This window comes from Euprymna scolopes, chromosome 30 (assembly GCF_053919585.1).
Source record: "Euprymna scolopes isolate OS-2025 chromosome 30, ASM5391958v1, whole genome shotgun sequence".
Lineage (NCBI taxonomy): Eukaryota > Metazoa > Mollusca > Cephalopoda > Sepiida > Sepiolidae > Euprymna > Euprymna scolopes.
The window spans coordinates 12,246,026-12,266,461 of NC_136511.1; the positions used below are offsets into that span (position 1 = coordinate 12,246,026).

General features: G+C 31.2%; 1 protein-coding gene across 1 annotated transcript in view; it reads left to right on the forward strand.

Moving 5' to 3' along the window:
- The window catches only part of LOC145254653 (cap-specific mRNA (nucleoside-2'-O-)-methyltransferase 2-like), a 50,841-nt gene extending 30,955 nt beyond the window's left edge, over positions 1–19,886 (forward strand). Inside the window, exons 9-14 of the mRNA XM_080113296.1 lie at positions 1,702–1,857; positions 4,680–4,835; positions 5,951–6,049; positions 7,046–7,235; positions 17,484–17,657; positions 19,518–19,886. Coding sequence (XP_079969422.1) covers positions 1,702–1,857; positions 4,680–4,835; positions 5,951–6,049; positions 7,046–7,235; positions 17,484–17,590 — 708 coding nt within the window. The 3' untranslated portion in view covers positions 17,591–17,657; positions 19,518–19,886. The remainder of the gene's footprint in view (positions 1–1,701; positions 1,858–4,679; positions 4,836–5,950; positions 6,050–7,045; positions 7,236–17,483; positions 17,658–19,517) is intronic.
- The last annotated feature ends 550 nt before the right edge of the window (positions 19,887–20,436 follow it).

Below are 20,436 nucleotides of genomic sequence, written 5' to 3' on the forward strand. Positions count from 1 at the left end.
TTTTTTTATTTAATTTTTCTTGTGGGTAAAAGTGCAGAATAGTTTACATTAGAGAAATCATAAACTTTTTTTTTTTTTTTTTTTTTACACAGTGGTCACCACTTATCAAGGCCCGGAAGCCACTCAGGGATAAGGGTTATTGCAAGTACATTATGTTAGTGTGGAGATTTGAAGTGTTTACTTAAGGGGGTGGTTCATTAGGAATTTGTTAACATTGGACTTGAACACATCCAAGTTGTAGTCAGGTGGGAAGCAGGCAGACAGAACAGTTCCACAGGCGTGCAGTTCTAAGAAAGAAGCTTTGTTCATGGAATCTACGTTTTGATTTTGGCACAGATAAAGAGTGGGGGAAATTTTTCACAGTGGATTCGGCTAGACGGGTCTTTTTCGTGAAAGATTGGCGAGGGGGGACCAGTACGAGTTTGAGCCTGCCTGCCTACTACCACTTTTTTTATTTTTTTTTTTGCTCAACACACACCTTCAAACATCCGGGCACCCAGGCTAGTATTAAATATGGGTGAAGGTTCTGAACATTCAGAATTAAGTTTAATTGTAGAGTAATTTTTAAAAAAAATTTTATACCATCTTTTCAAGATAACCCCCTCCCCCCAACAGTTAAGCAAAATCTCGATGGCCATTTTGGTTTATATGTGAGGATAAGCCAGTTTTCATAGAAATAAAATTTGAAATAAAACAAATCCTACAAATCATTCCAGCACATTAAAATTGTACTGTTCTACTGCATTTGATATAAATTATTTTGTTGTTTTTGTGTCTTTCTCAACTGTTAACTATTTTGCACTTTTTTCTTGGTTTCATTTAAAAAAAATGATATTCTATTAAATTTTAGCATTTTACTTTTTATTTTGTTGGTACTTATGCAGAATACAGGCTATGTTGAAATAATAATGTTAATATTTAGAAACTCATTCTTAACATGAGAAGTGGTACTTTTGGACTATTCTGTATTTTTACCTAATTATTGACTAAAGAAAAGATTCTGTAAAAATAAAATTTAACTTTAAAATCCTATTTAAGAAATAGCATGCTCCATAAATTGTACAAGTATCGAAATTTGAAATTAATTTGGAAGTAAATTTTGGTGATACTAACAAATTTAATTTGAGTACTTTCCCACAAAAGAGACGTAGCGAGCCTGTCATTGTTCTATCGTTATTTCCATGGCAAGTGCTCGTCTGAGCTCCATTCTCTGGTCCCTCCTCGCCAATCTTTTCAAAAAACACCCGACTAACTGAAACCACCGTCAATAATTTTCCCTACTCCTTATCTGTGCCTAAATCAAAACGTAGATTCCATGAACAAGGCTTCTTTCTAAGAACTGCATGCCTGTGGAACGCTGTTCCACTTGCCTGTTTCCCTGGATGTCTTCAAGTCCAACACAAACAAATTCCTGATGAACCGCCCCCCCCCTAAGTAATGACACTTTACCAATTCTCCAATACTATTGCTACACTATCCCTTTGATTACTGTACACACAATAACCCTTATCCCCGAGTGGCCATTGGGCCTTGATAAGCGGTGAACTCCATGTAAAAAAAAAAAAGTTTGCAGACCGTGCTGCATTGAATCACCTAAAAAGGGTTGATATGCCATAAAACAACCAAAAACGAAGTATTATTTTTATCTTAAGAACAATTATTCTTTGATAAGCTTTTATTTATTTGTTTTTTTCTCTTTAGTGCTCTGCTTATTTGGCGAAACAAAGCCAAAGTCATTTTGTTCACTTATCAAACACAATAAAATCATTGTTTGACGGAAGCAAAACGCAGACTCCATTGACTTCCCTCGTCTGTTGCTTGAAAGATGATTGGATATTAAGCGAACTACAAATCAAGGTAAATTTTATTTTTATATTTCTTTCTTTTGGTTGGAAAAAAAAAAGGGGGGGGGATAATCCTGCTTTTTTACCTACATTATTATCTCCCTTTGTCCATTATGTCAATGAATTTTGTATTTAAGAAATCAACAGGCACTACATTTTGATAAAAAATGATTCTGTAATTTACAATCCGTGCTAAACCAAAGGTTTCGTTGTCATATTCTGGCAGTTTACGTAAATGTGTGTAAAAATCGAATGGAAACTGATCTGAAAATCAAAACAAAACTAAGCTATCGAACAGGAAGAATTAATGGAAAAATGTTCTTTTTGTTTTTTGGTTTGTTTTTTGTTGACAAAGGCTCTATCAAACTGCCAGCTAGGGATTATTATCCTCGGCCCCTTAAATTGACAGATTAGACCATTCTTGCAATGACCTGGTCCCCGTTGATTGCAGTATAATGCTGGTTGTGTGCAGTTCTAGAAGTTCCACTCTCAGGCTTTACCTTCTCTCTTTGGGAAAGGATTAGTTTATTGCTAATCGCCTGAAGCGCCTGTGTCGGGAAATGCTGACGAGGCTGCCCAGGCACTTTTTGCAGGTCAGAATACCCCTCCTCAGTGATACTGACTTCTCAATTCCACTTTCCGATCCTGGGGTTACAGTCCTTGCAGTGGGAGCCACATAACATACAACAAATATGAGGGTCATAAAGTAAAGCCTCCTATATTTTATTTTTTATAACACAAAAGTTAAAGAGCTATGAAGACGGGAGTGATACCATTAAAACGAGTAACTTTTCTGCTTCAGAATCTGTTTTTCTACATGGTCACCACCATTCTCAAGCACTTTTGCCAAGAATTCAATGATGCATTTCTGCTTCTGACACATGTCTATGACAGTGGTTGCTTTTAATCTCATACTGTCAAAATTCTGCAGCAGAAAGATGAAAATTTCAGGTTTTGAATGCATATGTTCAGTCATTATAACAATGCAATTTACCCTCTGATCCATTTGGGCAGAAATAAAAAAAAATAGTTGCCATTACTTTTGGAGCGTGCCTCTTAGTTCTGTTTCGCGATATTGTTTTATTTTCTTGAAAAATGTTTAGTATTTGTGTTCAAAAGTTTCTTTCTTCAGAGAGGCTGATTTGATCTTCAACAAGCTGTGCAAGTGAAAAACAAACTGACTTTTCATTTCTTTACGGTCACGTTTCAAAGATAAATGTGCATCAAAATTATCAAAATGCTAATCTTCACATGTATTTAAGTAAATTTTTTCATTTTACTTCAGTTAGCTCTCGGAAATTATGAGGCCTCTTCCTACGGTGAACACTTGATTTCTATGAGATATATAGATATCCGAATGTTCAATCAAGATTCTTTTCCATTTCTCAAATGTGCAGTTTGTAAAGCAATGAAGAACATTCATTTTCCTTTTCCTAATTGATCAATTAATTATATATTTAAAAGAAAATTTTTTTGTGGTCTTTTACATGGTCTTGCTGAATTTTCAAAACAAAAATTTATCTAGTCTGGTAGAGTATCCAACTTAGTGTTGTTACTTGAAGTAACATCACTAGGAGAAGGTGGACCCTTCCTCATATGAGCCAATGTATAGCTGTGTCGATTCAATATTATTATTTGGGCTTTGAATACAATGTTATTTTGAATATTTCGGCGGGCTTTACTTGTAGGGAGAAATGTCCTCCTGTCAGCTTGTCCTGACAAACCGATGGATAAAGAGACCAAAGAACACTCAAGAATTGTGTTCAGTATGTGAAACACTGTTTCATGTTTGCAGTAAAATTTTGATTTTTTTTTTTTTTTTTAATTAATGTTTCAACTAGCAAATTTTGCAATACAATAGCAAGAGGACAAAGTGAACTTGTAACATATATAACAAATACTGACCCAGTGGGTCACAGATGGTTCAGTTAAAAAATAAAGAGTTGTGAATTCCATTCTTTTTTAGGTCCTGGATATGACCGTAAACTATATCCAGTGGTGAGGCCCCAGCTTGCGGGCTTTGGGGAGTGTGGAGCCACCCTTTAATTACCATTGTTCCCAGGTCCACTCTGACCCGGAGTGGAAGTACCTGTTAGAGTCCCAACTATGTGTTAAATAGAAACCGACATGAAAACAACAAATATATTCTAATTAAAAAAGTTTTCTTCAAAATCTTTGGATTCGGCATTAAATAACCTGAAAAGGGTTGATATGCCGTAAAACAAAAACAAGCAAACCAAACCAAATCCATTCTTTTTTATTATTATTATTATTATTATTATTATTATTATTATTATTATTTAACTTCAATTTACTCCAAACAAGACAAACTGCCTTTGGATACTGTGAATTAGGAGTCAGATTTATAGCGATGTCCTAAATGAGTCGTGCAATAAGATGCTTGTTTACTTTACATTTAAATTTCTGCATGCTGATATAGTTGGAGAAATGGAGCAGAGAGAGAATTTCAAAGGAAAGTAGTTCAAGGAAAGAATTTATTAGAGCAGAAAGCTTTCTGGCATCTGGGAGACATCTACTATGAAGGGGTGTAATTTTGCTGCTTGTCAAGTTGGTCAGAACACAAGTGCAGCAACTTTATTAGAGCACACTTAATTGATGGGTAATGGGACAGTACATTGTTTGTGAAAGGGAATGTGCACTGTGTATGTTACCAGCTGTATCAAATTTCTATCTTGTACATCCGGCCACGCCCAAATGGGAACAAGGTTATTTTTAGCAGTAGGGGCTGGGGGTCAAATAATGCATTTTAATCTCCAATGTCCACAGCATTTTGCATTTCTGTGTCTGTTTATTTTTTTCATTTTCTTTTCAAAGGAACTGGACACTTTTCAAGTTGACGAGTCATCTCAAGACGTTCCATCTTGGCCATTCACAATGTTTGTCAATGCGACATCTTCACTCGGTTGTTTAGGGAAAGGGGAAATCCGAGACAAAAGACTGCTGCTTTCGAAAATCATGTTTGCACTTCAAGTATGTTTTTTTATTTTTTAATTTATATCATTGGAGTTGATGTAAATTCTTTTTTACATATTTATTAAAAATCAATAGTATAATATCGATCCTCCCTTTGATTCCAATTTCTCATTTTTCCCCTCCAGCTTTTAGGAACTGTTTCTAGTACTTGTATTATGGTAGTTTCCTTCAACTTGCATATTTTCTTCAAGTTGTAGTAATTTTAACAACAACTGCAGAATAACGATGTCTAAAATCATTTGCTGTTTGTTGACTGATTGGAGTAAATACTCTATTTCAATTAGTCAAATCCTAATATAGAGAACCAATCTGGAACCACGTACATGTTCTCAGTTATTAAAGAAAGAATTGTTTGGGTTTTCTGATCATTTGGTGATGAAGGCCAGATTTTTACATTACACATTAGCCTTCATTATAAAGTTGATAATTAGACTCAAAAAGGGTTGATATGCTGTAAGAACAGACAATATCACCCAAACGAAATTATAAGAAAATTATTTCCCTTAAATTTTCATCATCTTTTTTATTTTTTTATAATATTTATTCAATAAAGAATAATCAATAATGGCTAATTGATAAAATGCCCTTTTCAAAACCAATATGCAAATATCAGGAATTTTCTTATGCTGGCTTAGCAAGTTAAGAGCAGGCTCAAAGCAGTTTAATGAATAATAGCAGTAAAGAGGTGCTCATGAAGATCAGTCCATTCACAATGGTTCCTGGTGTAGTGCATCATTAACAGACCAGGACTGTTGAGGAAGTTATGCATAGCAGGTTCTATTTTGATTGTTTGCAATTCTCTGCTGATGTTATTGTATGTCCAAGGTTTGTTGCCGATTCTGTTACTGTAATGAGGTGCAAAAGTGTCAGCACAACAAAGTAAAAAAAAATTTATTTTTGTAAAGAAGTTTCTAGTCTGTCATGCTTCAGCTTCACATAAAGTTTTTGTTAGTTTTATGTTTCAGTTTAAATTACATTAAATAACCCAAAGAAGGGTGAGCAAAAATTAATTCATGTTATCAAAAAACAAATTTCATGTTTGAACATTTTTGTAACGTTTTCTGCAAGTAATATTTTTCTTATTGTTTTTTTTTTGTTTGTTTTTTTTTCAGAACTTGAAACCTGGCGATAATCTTATAATTTTAACCCACACTCTTATGACAAGATATTCAGCTGGACTGATATTATTGACCAATGATTGTTTCAAAAAAGTAAGTTTCTATCATCATTCTACAGTCATTTGTTTCAAATTGTTATTTTCGTCTGTTAAATGTTATTCAATTTTTACAGAATGGTATTAGCAATTTTTATTTATAGTCTGTTCAAGGTTTTTTATACTTTTTATGGTTTTGCAGAATATGATAAGTAGTTTTATGGACAACAGTAGTCCAATAGAAATCGGTTTGAAAATAAACTTCAATGCAAGGAATCTTGAGTAAAGTAATCTTCAATAGAAACTAAAAAGTCAGTAAATAATTAGGACACTTCAAGGATAAACTGTATTGTAATGTTCTCAAGGAAAATATTCTTCAGATGAGTTTCACATGTCTGGAATTGGTCAGAGAGGTTCCGAAGAATAAGCCCAATGTAGTGTAACCAGGTGTATGAATCCCCGAAACCTCACATTTTAGTAGTCAGTCCGAATAATCGATTTGTGTGAGCATATCCAAAAGGAGCTTTCAATAGTGCAGTATAAATTTAAGAGAAAGTTGATCCCGAGAAGAATTTGAAAATATATTTTAAGAGAAGTGATCATGAGAAAAAAAAATGGGAAAATTACATTCAAGAAATATGAATTACAATTCAGAGGTTCCTTAAAATCTTTTTTTGTTCTTTTTTTTTTTTTTTTTTTTTTTTTTTAAAAAAAGGAAACCAAGTAAATGGAAATTTATATTCAACTCTAATCATATTTTTATGTTTAATTTATGTAAAAAAAAAAAAAATGAGTTGCTTAGAAAATCCATGGAGAAAAATTTAATAGAAGGTTAGTCATGGGGCTCAATTCGAAGCATACAGCCCAGTGCATGTTTGCAATAATTCAATGACTAAATCTGCTATCAAAATAAATTTGGTATAATATTTGTTTTGCAAAGATTTATGTGTCTGTATTAAAATTTTGGTTTCACATATCTACTTTTACAATCAGATATTTTATTTTAATGTAATTCTTTTTTTTTTTTTTTTTTTTTTGTGTTATCGATTTTCAGTTGGAGTTCCACACAAGTCCAGCCAGATTGTCTCTTTTACAATTACTTGTTTTCTCTGACTTTACGTCCTGCCATTCCAACACTGCTCAGCATTTGCAGGACATTAACCATTGGTACGAAACACCAAAGCCAAATCTGCAGTCCCCACATGATATTCTTGAAGTCATCTCTACAGAAAATAGCGCTGATGGTTTGTTTTTCCTTATGTTTTATTCAATGATGGTAAAAAAAAAAAATGGTTATTTGTTAAATATAATTAAAGTTGGCTGTGATAGAAGGTCCATTAATTTTATAGGTAAATAAAATAGACAACTACAGATAATATTGAAGATTAACAGAAATGCCTTTTATTTTGGTCTGTGTTGGAAAGGAAATAAAAGCAGTTAATAGTCAATCGTTATAAACGTGTGTTATGCATTTTGGTATATTTTATTGGCAAGTTTGGAAAGCCACTGACATGAGGTGCCTTCAATAAGTTTCCAGACTTTTTTGTACAGGCTTTTAAAATTGTAGACTCTTGAAAATTTAGTATGTTATTAATTTACATCTTATGAGATGACTGCCCATATAAAACATAAACAGGTAAAACAACTTGCATAGGCATTGCAAGTAATAGTTGCTACTTACTTGCCTCCCCAAGAGGGTAGAGTGAGACACATGGTCAGTTGTTAATGTGAGGGGGAAAAAAATGCAGCTTCTTAAAAAGGATACTCTGGATTGGAACAAAAATAAATATTGCTTCAGTCTAGAAAGATTTCTCTTTCACTGACTAAGGACAGAAACAATGAAGTGAGTATCAGAACAGATACTACAGTTTGCTCTTATTTAAAAGATCAAGATGCTAAATATTTAAAAAAATAAGCCCACCTTTTCAAAACCTGAACATTCAAAACTAAACGTTACTTTTGTTACTGTTAGTGATGAATAACTGTGCTAAAACCACTGATATTTTTTGTTCCCTGAGCCTTTGAGAGTTTCCTCCGTTACATATACAATGCCGACTCATTTTTAGGGACATATATTTGTATATTTTTATATGGATAAATTAGTTGTCCATGTACCACATGTTTTGCCATTATTGGGACTCATCAGTGTGGCTGACTATGATAGGATTCAAATCTTTGATCACAAAAATTAAACTAGATATAGATAATTGTGCACCACGTGGAAATTTTGTTTGTTCATATAAGTCATTACAACAGTAAACACACTGAATCTTCTTGCTATGATTCATAGTACAGTAGAGATCATAATGCAAGACATAGTCCAACAAATTCTTATATCATCTGAAGACCTTGGTGGGCAATTACTCATTGGCAAAACTCTTTATTTATAACAAAAGAAAATAGTCCATCAAAATATGAGACTGCTATGATTCTTTAGAAACTATTTTCTCAATGGAATTCTCCTTTCACCTTTTTAGTACCATCTTAATAATTAAGACTTTATTCACTTCTTACACTCAAGGGGATTCTGGATATGACCTTAAACTATATCCGATGGTGAGGCCCCAACCTGCAGGCTTTGGGGAGTGTGGAGCCACCCTTTAATTGCCATTGCTACCAGGTCCACTCTGACCCGGAGTGGTAGTACCTGTTAGGGTCCCAATTATGGGTTAAATAGAAACCAACTTGAAAAAAAAAAATATATATATATATTCTATTAAAAAAAATTTTCTTCAAAATAACTGGATTCAGCATTAAATAACCTGAAAAGAGTTGATATGCCGTAAAACAACCAACCAAGTACACACAAGGGCATGTCTTAAATTGAAAAGCCAGTGCACTACAATTAGAGCACTCTGGCCCACAAAAAAATACCACAGCTGCCCTGTTTAAACTTACTGATAGAGGTGAGGTACCTTAGGCAATTAGCTATAAACTTTCTCAAAGAAAATGTAAAACTGGGGAGAATGGACTTCTATGACTGAACAAGTCTATACTTTGGTCTAACAACTGCACAATCACTGTCTCACTGATTGTCGTAGACAAATCTCCAACTTTTATGAAAGGGAATAAGTTGTGTCAACTTATGCATCACCAAGCAATTCTGTAATTAATAGAAGTTTACTAGACAAATGTAAATGTAAGCTTCAGTCCAATAAACATTTTAATGTTTATATTATCTCAACCAAGTAAAAAAAAAAAACTCGATATGACAGTGAGAAGTAGAGCTCAATACCATAAGAATAAATAAAAACTGTAAATCAGAAATTTGCATGTACAAATTTATTTTTCAACAGAATACCTCCAATAAAAAAAGGGGCAGTTAGCAGATTATATATATATACATATATATATATATAGCATGGAGCTAGAATCTGCTGGTTTTAGTACTTTTCTAAAATGCATTCTAATTCTTCTAATGTCTGCGCCTGAATTGAACATTTATTAATTATTAATTCCCTTCATTCTCATGGCAATTGTTTGGTGACCTGGCGGTAGAATTATAGCAAATGGAGTCAAAGGTGGCTTCATGGCTGGGTTCGAGTCTCTCGACTGGCAGCAATAATCATCCTACAATAATGATTGCGTTTCAATCTTGGCTTGAGGTAGTTGCCTGTCTAGCTGCACTGATGAGCTGTAAAACAGCGAAACAGTACTGTATGTGGATGACTATATATATATATATATATATATATATATATATATAAAACAATCATGTAATTTATAGGGGAAGTTTATTAGGTAAATGCAAAAGTAAGCTTCGGTTCAATAAACGAATTAATGTTTATATTATCTCAACCAAGTAAAAAAAAACTCGATACGACACTGAGAAGTAGAGCTCAATACCATAAAAATAAATAAAAACTGTAACTCAGAAATTTGCATGTACAAATTTATTTTTCAATAGAATACCTCCAATAAAAAAAGGGGCAGTAAAATATCTTTATTCCACAGTTTCAAAGAATGTAATCTTCTTGTCGGGGGGATAGAAACCGGTTAGCAGATTATATATATGGCAGTGCTAGAATCTGCTGGTTTTAGCACTTTCTGCAACTGCATTTTATGATGGCGGTCATAAAATGTATGATTATGCTTGTAAAATAATGTTAGCAAATAGTGTGTGTGTAAAATAATTTTTTTAAATAATGTTAGCAAATAGTGTGTGTGTAAAATAATTTTTTAAAATAATGTTAGCAAATAGTGTGTGTGTAAAATAATTTTTTAAAATAATGTTAGCAAATAGTGTGTGTGTAAAATAATTTTTTAAAATAATGTTAGCAAATAGTGTGTGTGTAAAATAATTTTTTAAAATAATGTTAGCAAATAGTGTTTGTGTAAAATAATTTTTTAAAATAATGTTAGCAAATAGTGTTTGTGTAAAATAATTTTTTAAAATAATGTTAGCAAATAGTGTGTGTGTAAAATAATTTTTTAAAATAATGTTAGCAAATAGTGTGTGTGTAAAATAATTTTTTTAAATAATGTTAGCAAATAGTGTGTGTGTAAAATAATTTTTTAAAATAATGTTAGCAAATAGTGTGTGTGTAAAATAATTTTTTAAAATAATGTTAGCAAATAGTGTTTGTGTAAAATAATTTTTTAAAATAATGTTAGCGAATAGTGTGTGTGTAAAATAATTTTTTAAAATAATGTTAGCAAATAGTGTGTGTGTAAAATAATTTTTTAAAATAATGTTAGCAAATAGTGTGTGTGTAAAATAATTATTTAAAATAATGTTAGCAAGTAGTGTTTGTGTAAAATAATTTTTTAAAATAATGTTAGCGAATAGTGTGTGTGTAAAATAATTTTTTAAAATAATGTTAGCGAATAGTGTGTGTGTAAAATAATTTTTTAAAATAATGTTAGCGAATAGTGTGTGTGTAAAATAATTTTTTAAAATAATGTTAGCGAATAGTGTGTGTGTAAAATAATTTTTTAAAATAATTTTAGCGAATAGTGTGTGTGTAAAATAATTTTTTAAAATAATGTTAGCAAATAGTGTGTGTGTAAAATAATTTTTTAAAATAATGTTAGCAAATAGTGTGTGTGTAAAATAATTTTTTAAAATAATGTTAGCAAATAGTGTGTGTGTAAAATAATTTTTTAAAATAATGTTAGCAAGTAGTGTTTGTGTAAAATAATTTTTTAAAATAATGTTAGCGAATAGTGTGTGTGTAAAATAATTTTTTAAAATAATGTTAGCGAATAGTGTGTGTGTAAAATAATTTTTTAAAATAATGTTAGCGAATAGTGTGTGTGTAAAATAATTTTTTAAAATAATGTTAGCGAATAGTGTGTGTGTAAAATAATTTTTTAAAATAATGTTAGCGAATAGTGTGTGTGTAAAATAATTTTTTAAAATAATGTTCGTAGAAAATTTGTCAGGGGATATAAAGAAACAAGAAAGCGGGGAGGGGGATTCTAAACTGGACTGGTTGAATCCAAGATGCGATATTGTCCTTTGTAAATATCATGAAGCGAAAGATGTATATATCTGTTTTGGAGTTTTAAAGCAGTTGATGAGGATTTGAAGGGAATTAGCCCTATGTGGTCGCAATTTTTTAACCCAAAATCTGTTAAACGTTTAAATTTGATTCATTGTCAGGGAAAGCAGGAATAAACATAGACTCAGGACCAAGTTCACGTCAATCCTAAGCTCCTTGCTTCAAAATCCCTCTTGAGAACACCCGCATAAGACGAGCGACACGTCAAGCCTTTAGGTCTCTCCGCCTCCATTTTAATGTCATATTGTCGGATTTTATTTCTTTTTAATAATTATATATATACACACTACTTTTTATTATGGAGTGGAGGATTCCATATTCAGTTGATTTAAAAAAAAAAAAAGTTTGTAGTCATAAAAAATCGATGCTTGTGAAAAAAACCCTAATTTTTGTAGGTTTACAAAGCATTTTGTAATATATTCTGAATGTTGCCGATAAATGATCAATTAGTATATAATTAGTCATATTGACATATATAAGTAGTATATAATAATTTTATGTGTGTACTGTAACCCTCGCTTCAATTATCATGGATTCACTACTTCATGGCTTTTTCAATATATTAATATTGCAGATTTCCACCATAAATCCATAAAAACCATGATACTCAAATATTCAAAAATTCGATATTAAAAATAATTAAAATATCAAAAATTGTGTACTATAAATATTATATTATAGGAAGAATAAAACAGTAATAAAAGTTTAAAAAAAAAAAATTTTTTTTAATTATTTAAGTATAAAATATTCAAAAATTCGATATTTTTAATTATTTAAGTATAATAACTTATTTTTAACAAAATACACTAAAAAATAATTACTGGAACATCGCCGTCATATGATTGCTTTCTCGGTTCGCTAGCCACATCAAGAAGCATAGCGTAGCATCTATGTGAGACAGACTGACGTCATTTGTAAGATCTGTGATTGGTTCATGGAGAATGAGATGGCCAATGAGAACTGTAGAAAGAAAAATATTCCATTGAATACGAACATGATCCAGACAAAGTCATGGAAACTTTATGAAGTGTATGTTGCTAAGGAACCACAAGAAGGTGATAAAGAAATGGAAGAAGACGAAGAAGGCCCTGACGATCCGCAACCAGGCCCATCCAACCGATCAACAAAAAAAAAAGCAGTTTGTCGTTAGCAAAGGGTGGTTTGCCAAATTCCAGAAACTATACAGACTCAAAAGCGTAGCAATTCGAAAGCGTCCCTAATTCAATCTATTGACCAGGGAGTTATTAAGGCATTTAAGGTTTTTTATTTTTTTCATACACATGTGCGTATTATAAAGGTTCTCTCTCTACTTGCTTAAATTATTTTTTATTTTATTTTAAGAATTATTTATTTGCTTAATTTGTAATTTATTTTTAGAAATCATTTTTTTTACATACGTATGTATTGTACATGTATCGCCACAGTAACTAACTTGTTGCATGTACGTACTTGCATAATTTTCTAGTGTTACCCATGTATTTATATACAGTACTGAACTGTAATAGTGTAACCTAACAATCTTTCTATTATTATTAATATAGTAAATAATTATTAATAATATAGTAAATAATTATTAATAATATAGTAAACGGTGGATTATAAACATTACAGGGATGTTTTTAAACAGTTTATAAACAATTAAATAAGGTAAAAAATAATGGTTTTGTTCTACTTTTCGGATTTCCGAATGTCACGGGTGGTCTCGGTCCCTATCTACCGCGATATTCAAGGGAATACTGTATATTAATATATAGTTTTTATACCTTCATTTTCTTTCTTCATTTACTTATATATATACACCGTACTTTGTGATCATTGCACCAACTAAAAAAGTGCTCTTTATATGTGTGGTTGCTAAAAGAGCACTTTTAGCTAGTTGGCGCAATTACCCCGGACTTGATACATACATCTTCATGTTATGACTTTCGATGCAAAGAACATACGCATAACAAGGATGCTTTTAAACAACGTATAAACAATTGAAAAGGTAAAAATGTTTTGTTTTTTTTAATATCATGGATGGTCTTGGTCTCTATCATGATATTCGAGGGAATACTGTATATATAAAGTATGATTTTCTTGGTTAAAAAAAAAAAATGATTAAAATAGTTTGCTTATTGAAGCATTTGATTATAGATTGGGAAAATAATATGAGATAAATACCTACTTAGTGCTTAGATAAGGTGATGGAATGTGTTTAAATGTACATATACACAAGGCGTGGACAATGTTTACTCTCAAGATAAGTGTAGGAAAAAAAATAAGGTTAATTATTTTCTTTTTTTTTTTTTTTTTTTTTTTTGTTCATCAAACTTTTTTATTTACTAATGAGTCGTTGCTTATCAAGGTCCAAATTCAATTTGAGGATAACGGTTACAGAGTTTGTTAGGTGGACGATGAGACAACACTTTGAAAAATGTTGGTTTAAACTGATTAGAATTTGATTCTTTAAGCGGATGGATCAACAAGAATTTATTTACATTGGACTTGAAATTGATCAAGTTGTAGAGAGATTGGAAGCAGGCTCAGTATGATAAACTAACTTATCTTCATTCACTTAAATTAAGGATCCGCCATTTTTGCACACAAAATGTCAGGACGTAATTGGGGATATTTTTTTGTTAAAAATACATCTCGTAAATTTACTTGTCCATAAATTCTAATTTCAACATGGCATGTTTTCATTTAATAATTTATTAATAAATTAATATTTTCTTAATTAAATTTGTTTTCTTAATAGTTACAATAAAATAAACAATATATATATGGTGGAGTGGTGGTGGTGGTGGTTAAAAGAAGTTTTACTTCATATAATGAGATATATATATGTGTTCACTTTTTTTTTTATATTACTAGTGTTTTTTTTGTTTTGTTTTTTTTTTTTTTTAAGAGATCAAGGGAACTAATTATTTTTATTTTATTTATTTTTTTTAATTCATTTTACTTAATTTTTTAAGAGATCAAGGGAGCTAACTCCTCCCGGAGCTAACATTTTTTTTTTAATAAATGTTGTTCCCTTTATGGCTGCAATCTGTATTTCATTACAGCTTGGTCTTCCAGCGATTGTTTTCAGATACTACTTAAGATTCTCTTTCACTAAGCCACTTGCACCAATTACAACCGCGATAATGTCTATCTCTTTCAGGGACCGTGTCGTCTTAAGTCATTCTTTAGGTTCTGATGCTTGGTTATCTTTTCCTGTTCAGCTCTATTAAGGCCATAATCATTTGGAACAGTGACCAATAATGAGCGCAGTTTTTTCAGGCTTGTTCCATATTTTTTTTTAAATGTTACTTCAGTCGAAGTTCTCAGAAGTCAAGGGGCCCACAACCTGGGGCTAACACTTGAACTCTATATGAGATAGATATTCGAATGTTCCATTTAACTTCTTTATTTCTCAAACACTGAGTTAGTAAAGAAATTGAGAACATAATTTTCCTCTCCCCAATTAACTATTTTAATATGTTGTAGTATATCTTTCATTTTGGTCTCTTGGTCTTACTGGGTTCCATGACAAAAATTTATCTAGTCTAATGGAGTATCCTGCTTCAAGCTATTACTTGAGGTAACATCACTTAGAGAAGGTACACCATTCCTCATAAAAGCTAATGTGGGTTAGCCATAGTGAGGAGATCTTATTTGGGCAGCGAATACTATGTGATTTTGAATATTTGGTCAGGATTTACTTCTATGGAAAAAGTATCCTTATGCCAGATTGTTCTGACAAACCGCTGCACAAAGAGACCTTACACACTCGAGGACAGTGTCTAGTAGGCATTCAAGTTCTCTCTGTCTAGTAGAAACTATCAAAGAGTCATTTCTGGTTTTAACATTCTTAGCAAATTTTCCTGTATTCAAAGATTTGGAAACTATTTATCTCGAATAATTTTATAATGATTAACAACATTAATTTAACAAAATTAGTTAGAGTTTTATAAGAATTTGATTCAATTAATAATTTAATAACCAAATAATGCCTTAATATTTAAATTTAACTCTCAAAATCCTATATTTCAAAAGAAAAAAATGATTTGGTAAAAAATGCAAACGGCATAGTTTAAAAAGAAAAATGAAAGTAAAAGTCCTAGACAATGCTGAAATCGGTAGAGTTAGTAATTTATAATCTCTAAGTTTCCTGAAATAAAATTTTTGTTTGTTTGGCTTTCATGTAGCATGATCCAGAGAGTAGATATTAGAAACAAATAAAATATTCAACAAATAACTGTTTCCATATGCAAGAAAATTTAATTTTCTATCGACCTGTATACTTTAAAAGTGTGGAAACTGTAAGATTTATTATCTCTGAATTTATTATCACCAAGTTGAATTATCGAAATTAGAAAAAGATCTGCAAAATAACATGACTTACCATTAACCCTAAGTCCATGGATAACTTTCCACTTAGTGTAAGTGGTAGTGGAAGTCATTTTTTAAGGAATTAAGTCCTACAACAGGGATGAGCAGCCATTTTGTTCCTCATTTCAGAAGAGACATTTGAATAATTTTGTTATTGTCACTTTTATTAAAATACGAGTTAGGAAAAAAGGGCTTTTTTTTTAAGATGGTTGCTGATTTCAGGATTAAAAGATAGTAAAAAAAAAAAAAAAAAAAAAAAAAACATACGCTATCATTAACCCTAAGTCCGGAGGTGAGGACAGTTGAATTCATTGTTAGTTGTATGAGAAGTAAGTTTTTTTTTTTTTTTAAAGGAATAAAACACCAATACCAACACATTGTAGGCCAGATTGAATTTTTTACTGTCTCTGAAAGGCAAGATAATATTAGCTAAATCTTATATTGAAGTAAAATTACTTTTAGAAGTTTAAAATTATGCTACTCAGTAGAAAAGTAAACTATATGGCATTTGGTAACAGTAATTTGTTATACTTTTTTTCTCAATTTCTACTGAATCAACCATACTAGATGACTTTTTTTTTTTTGACTATTGAGTCGCCACTTATCAAGATCAAAAGCCACTCAAGGATAAAGGTTATCAAGATGTAATGATTGTCTGTTTAAAAATGAAGAACTTTGAGAAAATAAAAAATAATGGAATGAACAAAGTGACAGTTTATGATGAGTGTTGTAATCGGCAGGGAAGCAGCCTCAAGGTAATGAGTTTAACAGATAAGAAACCCCTTGCAAAGGAGTTCTGTAAATGGAAGTTTTCTATATTTTATTTGTAGGACAAAGTGTTGATAAAATGAATTTTTCTCCCAAGTTCTATGCATGCATACACACCATTTTATATTCATTTTTCATTTGTGTTTTCATGAATGACTTGCAACTTCTGTCCGTTGCCATTTTGCTTGTGCTGTCTATTAGAATCAGGTAGGCATCAAATGATCACCTCTATACCTTAAGCAACCTAGTGCACGGCTTTAGACCATTGATGTTGTTATGGGACACACTTTGAACATTTTGGATGGCAGGCAGTTGAGATGTTGTGCAATGCAAATTTCACAAAAACCTTTACTGTAAAACTGATTTTCTAGATTCTTCATCCTTACATACTAATGTAAAATTACAGTTTGTAATAATAGATTTTTGTTTCCACTTGGAACAATCACAGGCTTGGTTATGGCGATCATCATATGCAGCATTTGCCCATCTCATCATAAAAATTTCCCGTGGTTGCTTTTCGATAACTTCTAATTTAAAAGTGAGTTTTGTGATGGTGTCGTCAGTGACTCCAACACATGTCCAAACCAAACAGGCTGCCATTCACTAATCTTGCTTTTGATTCATGTGATGCTATAGTGCCTTTGGATGTCATCATTACAGATGTGGTTGATCAGTGTAATTCTCAAAATAAATGTGCCTAGATTGATAGAATGATATCTCTCAGGTGGGATCCACAAGTAAAAGAAGGTTGGGTACTCCAGGCCAAGATCAATGGAAATGTTTGTTTATTTATTTCTTTTGTTCAAAAAAAAAAGAAAAAAAAGTATGTAATGATAAAAAATCAATTTCTTTTTCATTTTGCAGATGTTCCATTTTACAACATGGTTATGGGACAGAATGTGAAATTACTGAAGTCCTTTCTCTATTCCGTTTTATCGTTGGAAAAAGAACACTTCTCTGCAGATGGATGAGAATCTTACATTGTGTGATGTTTATCTTTTTTTTTTTATTGCCTTCATTCGAAAGATCATTTGTTTGGTAAGAATCATTTTGATTTGTGCAAACAAATCAATATTACATATGTCTCTGAATTTTTTTCGGTGAAAATTGATAATTTGGATTATTCAGCTTAACGTTCTGATCCTAGATGTTATTCTCACGTCTTGGCCGAATGTAACCTCCGACAGACTTCAGCTGTGTCTTGTCAAACAGGAATCTGTACAAAATTTCAAACTGAATGCTTAATTGCATGGATTACAAGAACGTGCGATGCAATCGATAAAATGCCAAGTTCTAATCAGCTCTGACGTGTAGTTTTCTAGAGTTTGTAAGTTCAATCCTTGCTACGGGCGATACTAAGAATAAAATTACAAATTAAGATTTCCACCTTGTCATGACTGACATAATGAGAACAAGCTATAAACGGTTCTCTTAGAAATTCTGTACAGATTCTCTTGTTTGACAAGATGGGTTTGTATTACTATACACATAGATTCGAAAATGTTGTGAAAGAACAAATGTTATCAAAGGCAAGATGAGTTATTTTTCTACCTAACTAGATAATTTTTTAGTGTTTTTATTAAATGTAACATGTTTATTCTGCTTGAAAAACAGTGTTTACTGATGTATTGGAAAATTTTAAATGGCGCTTGACTCTCTGCTGAACACAGTAAATTTCGGAAAATGAGTTAAAAATAAAAACCTATACAAAATACTGTTAGAAACTCGCTCAATATATGCTACCGTGACATATATTCGGTGGGTTTTTAACAGTATTTTGTATAGTTTTTTATTTTTAACTCTTTTCCCAAACTTACTGTGTTCAACAGAGTTTGGTGCCATTTTAAATTTTCCAATACATCCGTAAACACTGTATGTTTTTTGAGCTGAATAAACATGTTACAGTAAATAAAAACACTAAAAAAAATTATCCAGTTAGGTAGAAAAGCAACTTATCTTGCCTTTGATAACATTTGTTATATCTTTATTTATTTTTTTTATTTATTTATTTTTTTTATTTTTTTTATTTTTTATTTTTTTTATTTTTTATTTTTTTTATTTATTTTTTTTATTTTTTTTTTTTTTTTTATTATTTATTTTTTTTATTTTTTATTTTTTTTATTTATTTATTTTTTTTGGGGGAACAACTTTTTTCGAATCTGTGTATAATAATACAATCCCAACAAGATGTATCTGAAGATGGTTGGAGATTGCATAGGCTGAAACGTCCGAAATGGGAACATCCAAATAATATGGGTATTTTTAGTCCACTGACCAAGTAGGGATTGAACCTAGTAATTCATCCGTTTGTTTGTTTGCACTTAATAACCACGCCTTAGATTTTTAAAAATTTTGCACAAACCTTAACCATGGTGAAATAAAATTTTTGCCAGAAGATGAGTCGGTCAAAACGTGATGAAACAACTATGAAGATGAGGATAACGGTTTGCAAAAAAAAAAAAAAAATGAATAAACAAATTTTGAAGCCTCATCTTAAAGGATTCCAAAAAATAAAATATATTAATTTATTATTTTATGACGTTTTGGCCAACTATTCCTCTGAGAATACAGTTAGGAAATTCAGAGTTCCTATCCCGTCGCGGTTACCACCTGACGAAGGCCAGAGGAATAGTTGTCTGAAACGTTGTGAAACAACAACTAATAAAGATGAGAATAATAGTCCGCAATAAATAAATTAATAAATAATACTCATCTCAATAATGAATTCCAATTCAATAATATAAAATATATAATGCAATGTATTCAAGGAATATGAAATTACTATTAGTAAAAAAAATATTTTTGTTTTTTTGAATAACGTTTCTTTTTCATGCAGGTGTTTGAAGATGGTTTTATCACCTTTTCATTTGATTTTCAAATATTTTGTTTTTTCTTTAGGTGATATACTCGATGACATGCTCATAAAATAAAGGAGAAAAGTGGTTTCCTGTTGAAAGATTTTATCTTTAAGACAAATCCCTGCATCCCTCGTCAAATATTGCCCCCCACCCAGATCTTTATTCCTAAAAATGGTGACAATATTTCATCCTTTTAATTTTTCTCTTTGTAAATAATTGTGAAATGCAATTTTTTATTTTCTTTTCATTTGTATGCATGTGTAACTTTGTTCGCACCATGATTATGAGAAAGCTGTCAGCTTAGAAGTTACCTTCCTTGAACCGTATTTAAGTGATCTCCCCTGAATTCTACTGTCCAGCAAGAGATTGCACTAATCTGTCCAGAAGTCAAAAAAAAAAAAAAAAAAAAGGACTCATTGAGTGTGATTCAAAACAAGGCTTTTTCACTTTGTAAGCATAGGCTTCAAGTTAGCTGGATATGTTCAGCCTGGATTTACATTTTTAGCATGATACTAGCAAACCGCCCGGTGTTGTTCAGCTGTAAAATATGCTTAAATATGATTTTTTCATTTCTGCAGATTCCTTTTTTTATTATTATCAAGCTAATTCTTTATTGATTATCTTGTATCCAATATATCCTAGCGAGTTCAAGTTTTTTTAAAAATAAGACCTGGGTGCCATTAGCTATAATCAAAACCAAAACATTTAGCTCTCCAGCACTATTCGCTACCATCAGAGCTAACAACACCTGCATATCAAAACTAAACATTAACACGGTGTAACATATAAATGTGTATTTACACATGCGCAGAAGATACACATTAAATCGACTTACAAGTTCCAATTTTTCAATCAGCAACAATTTTTATCGGCTAAAAATGAAACCAAATGTGTTCCACAGGTCTGCATCTCCTATATATCAGGTTTCAATTTTGTAAACTAAATATTGATAATTTCGT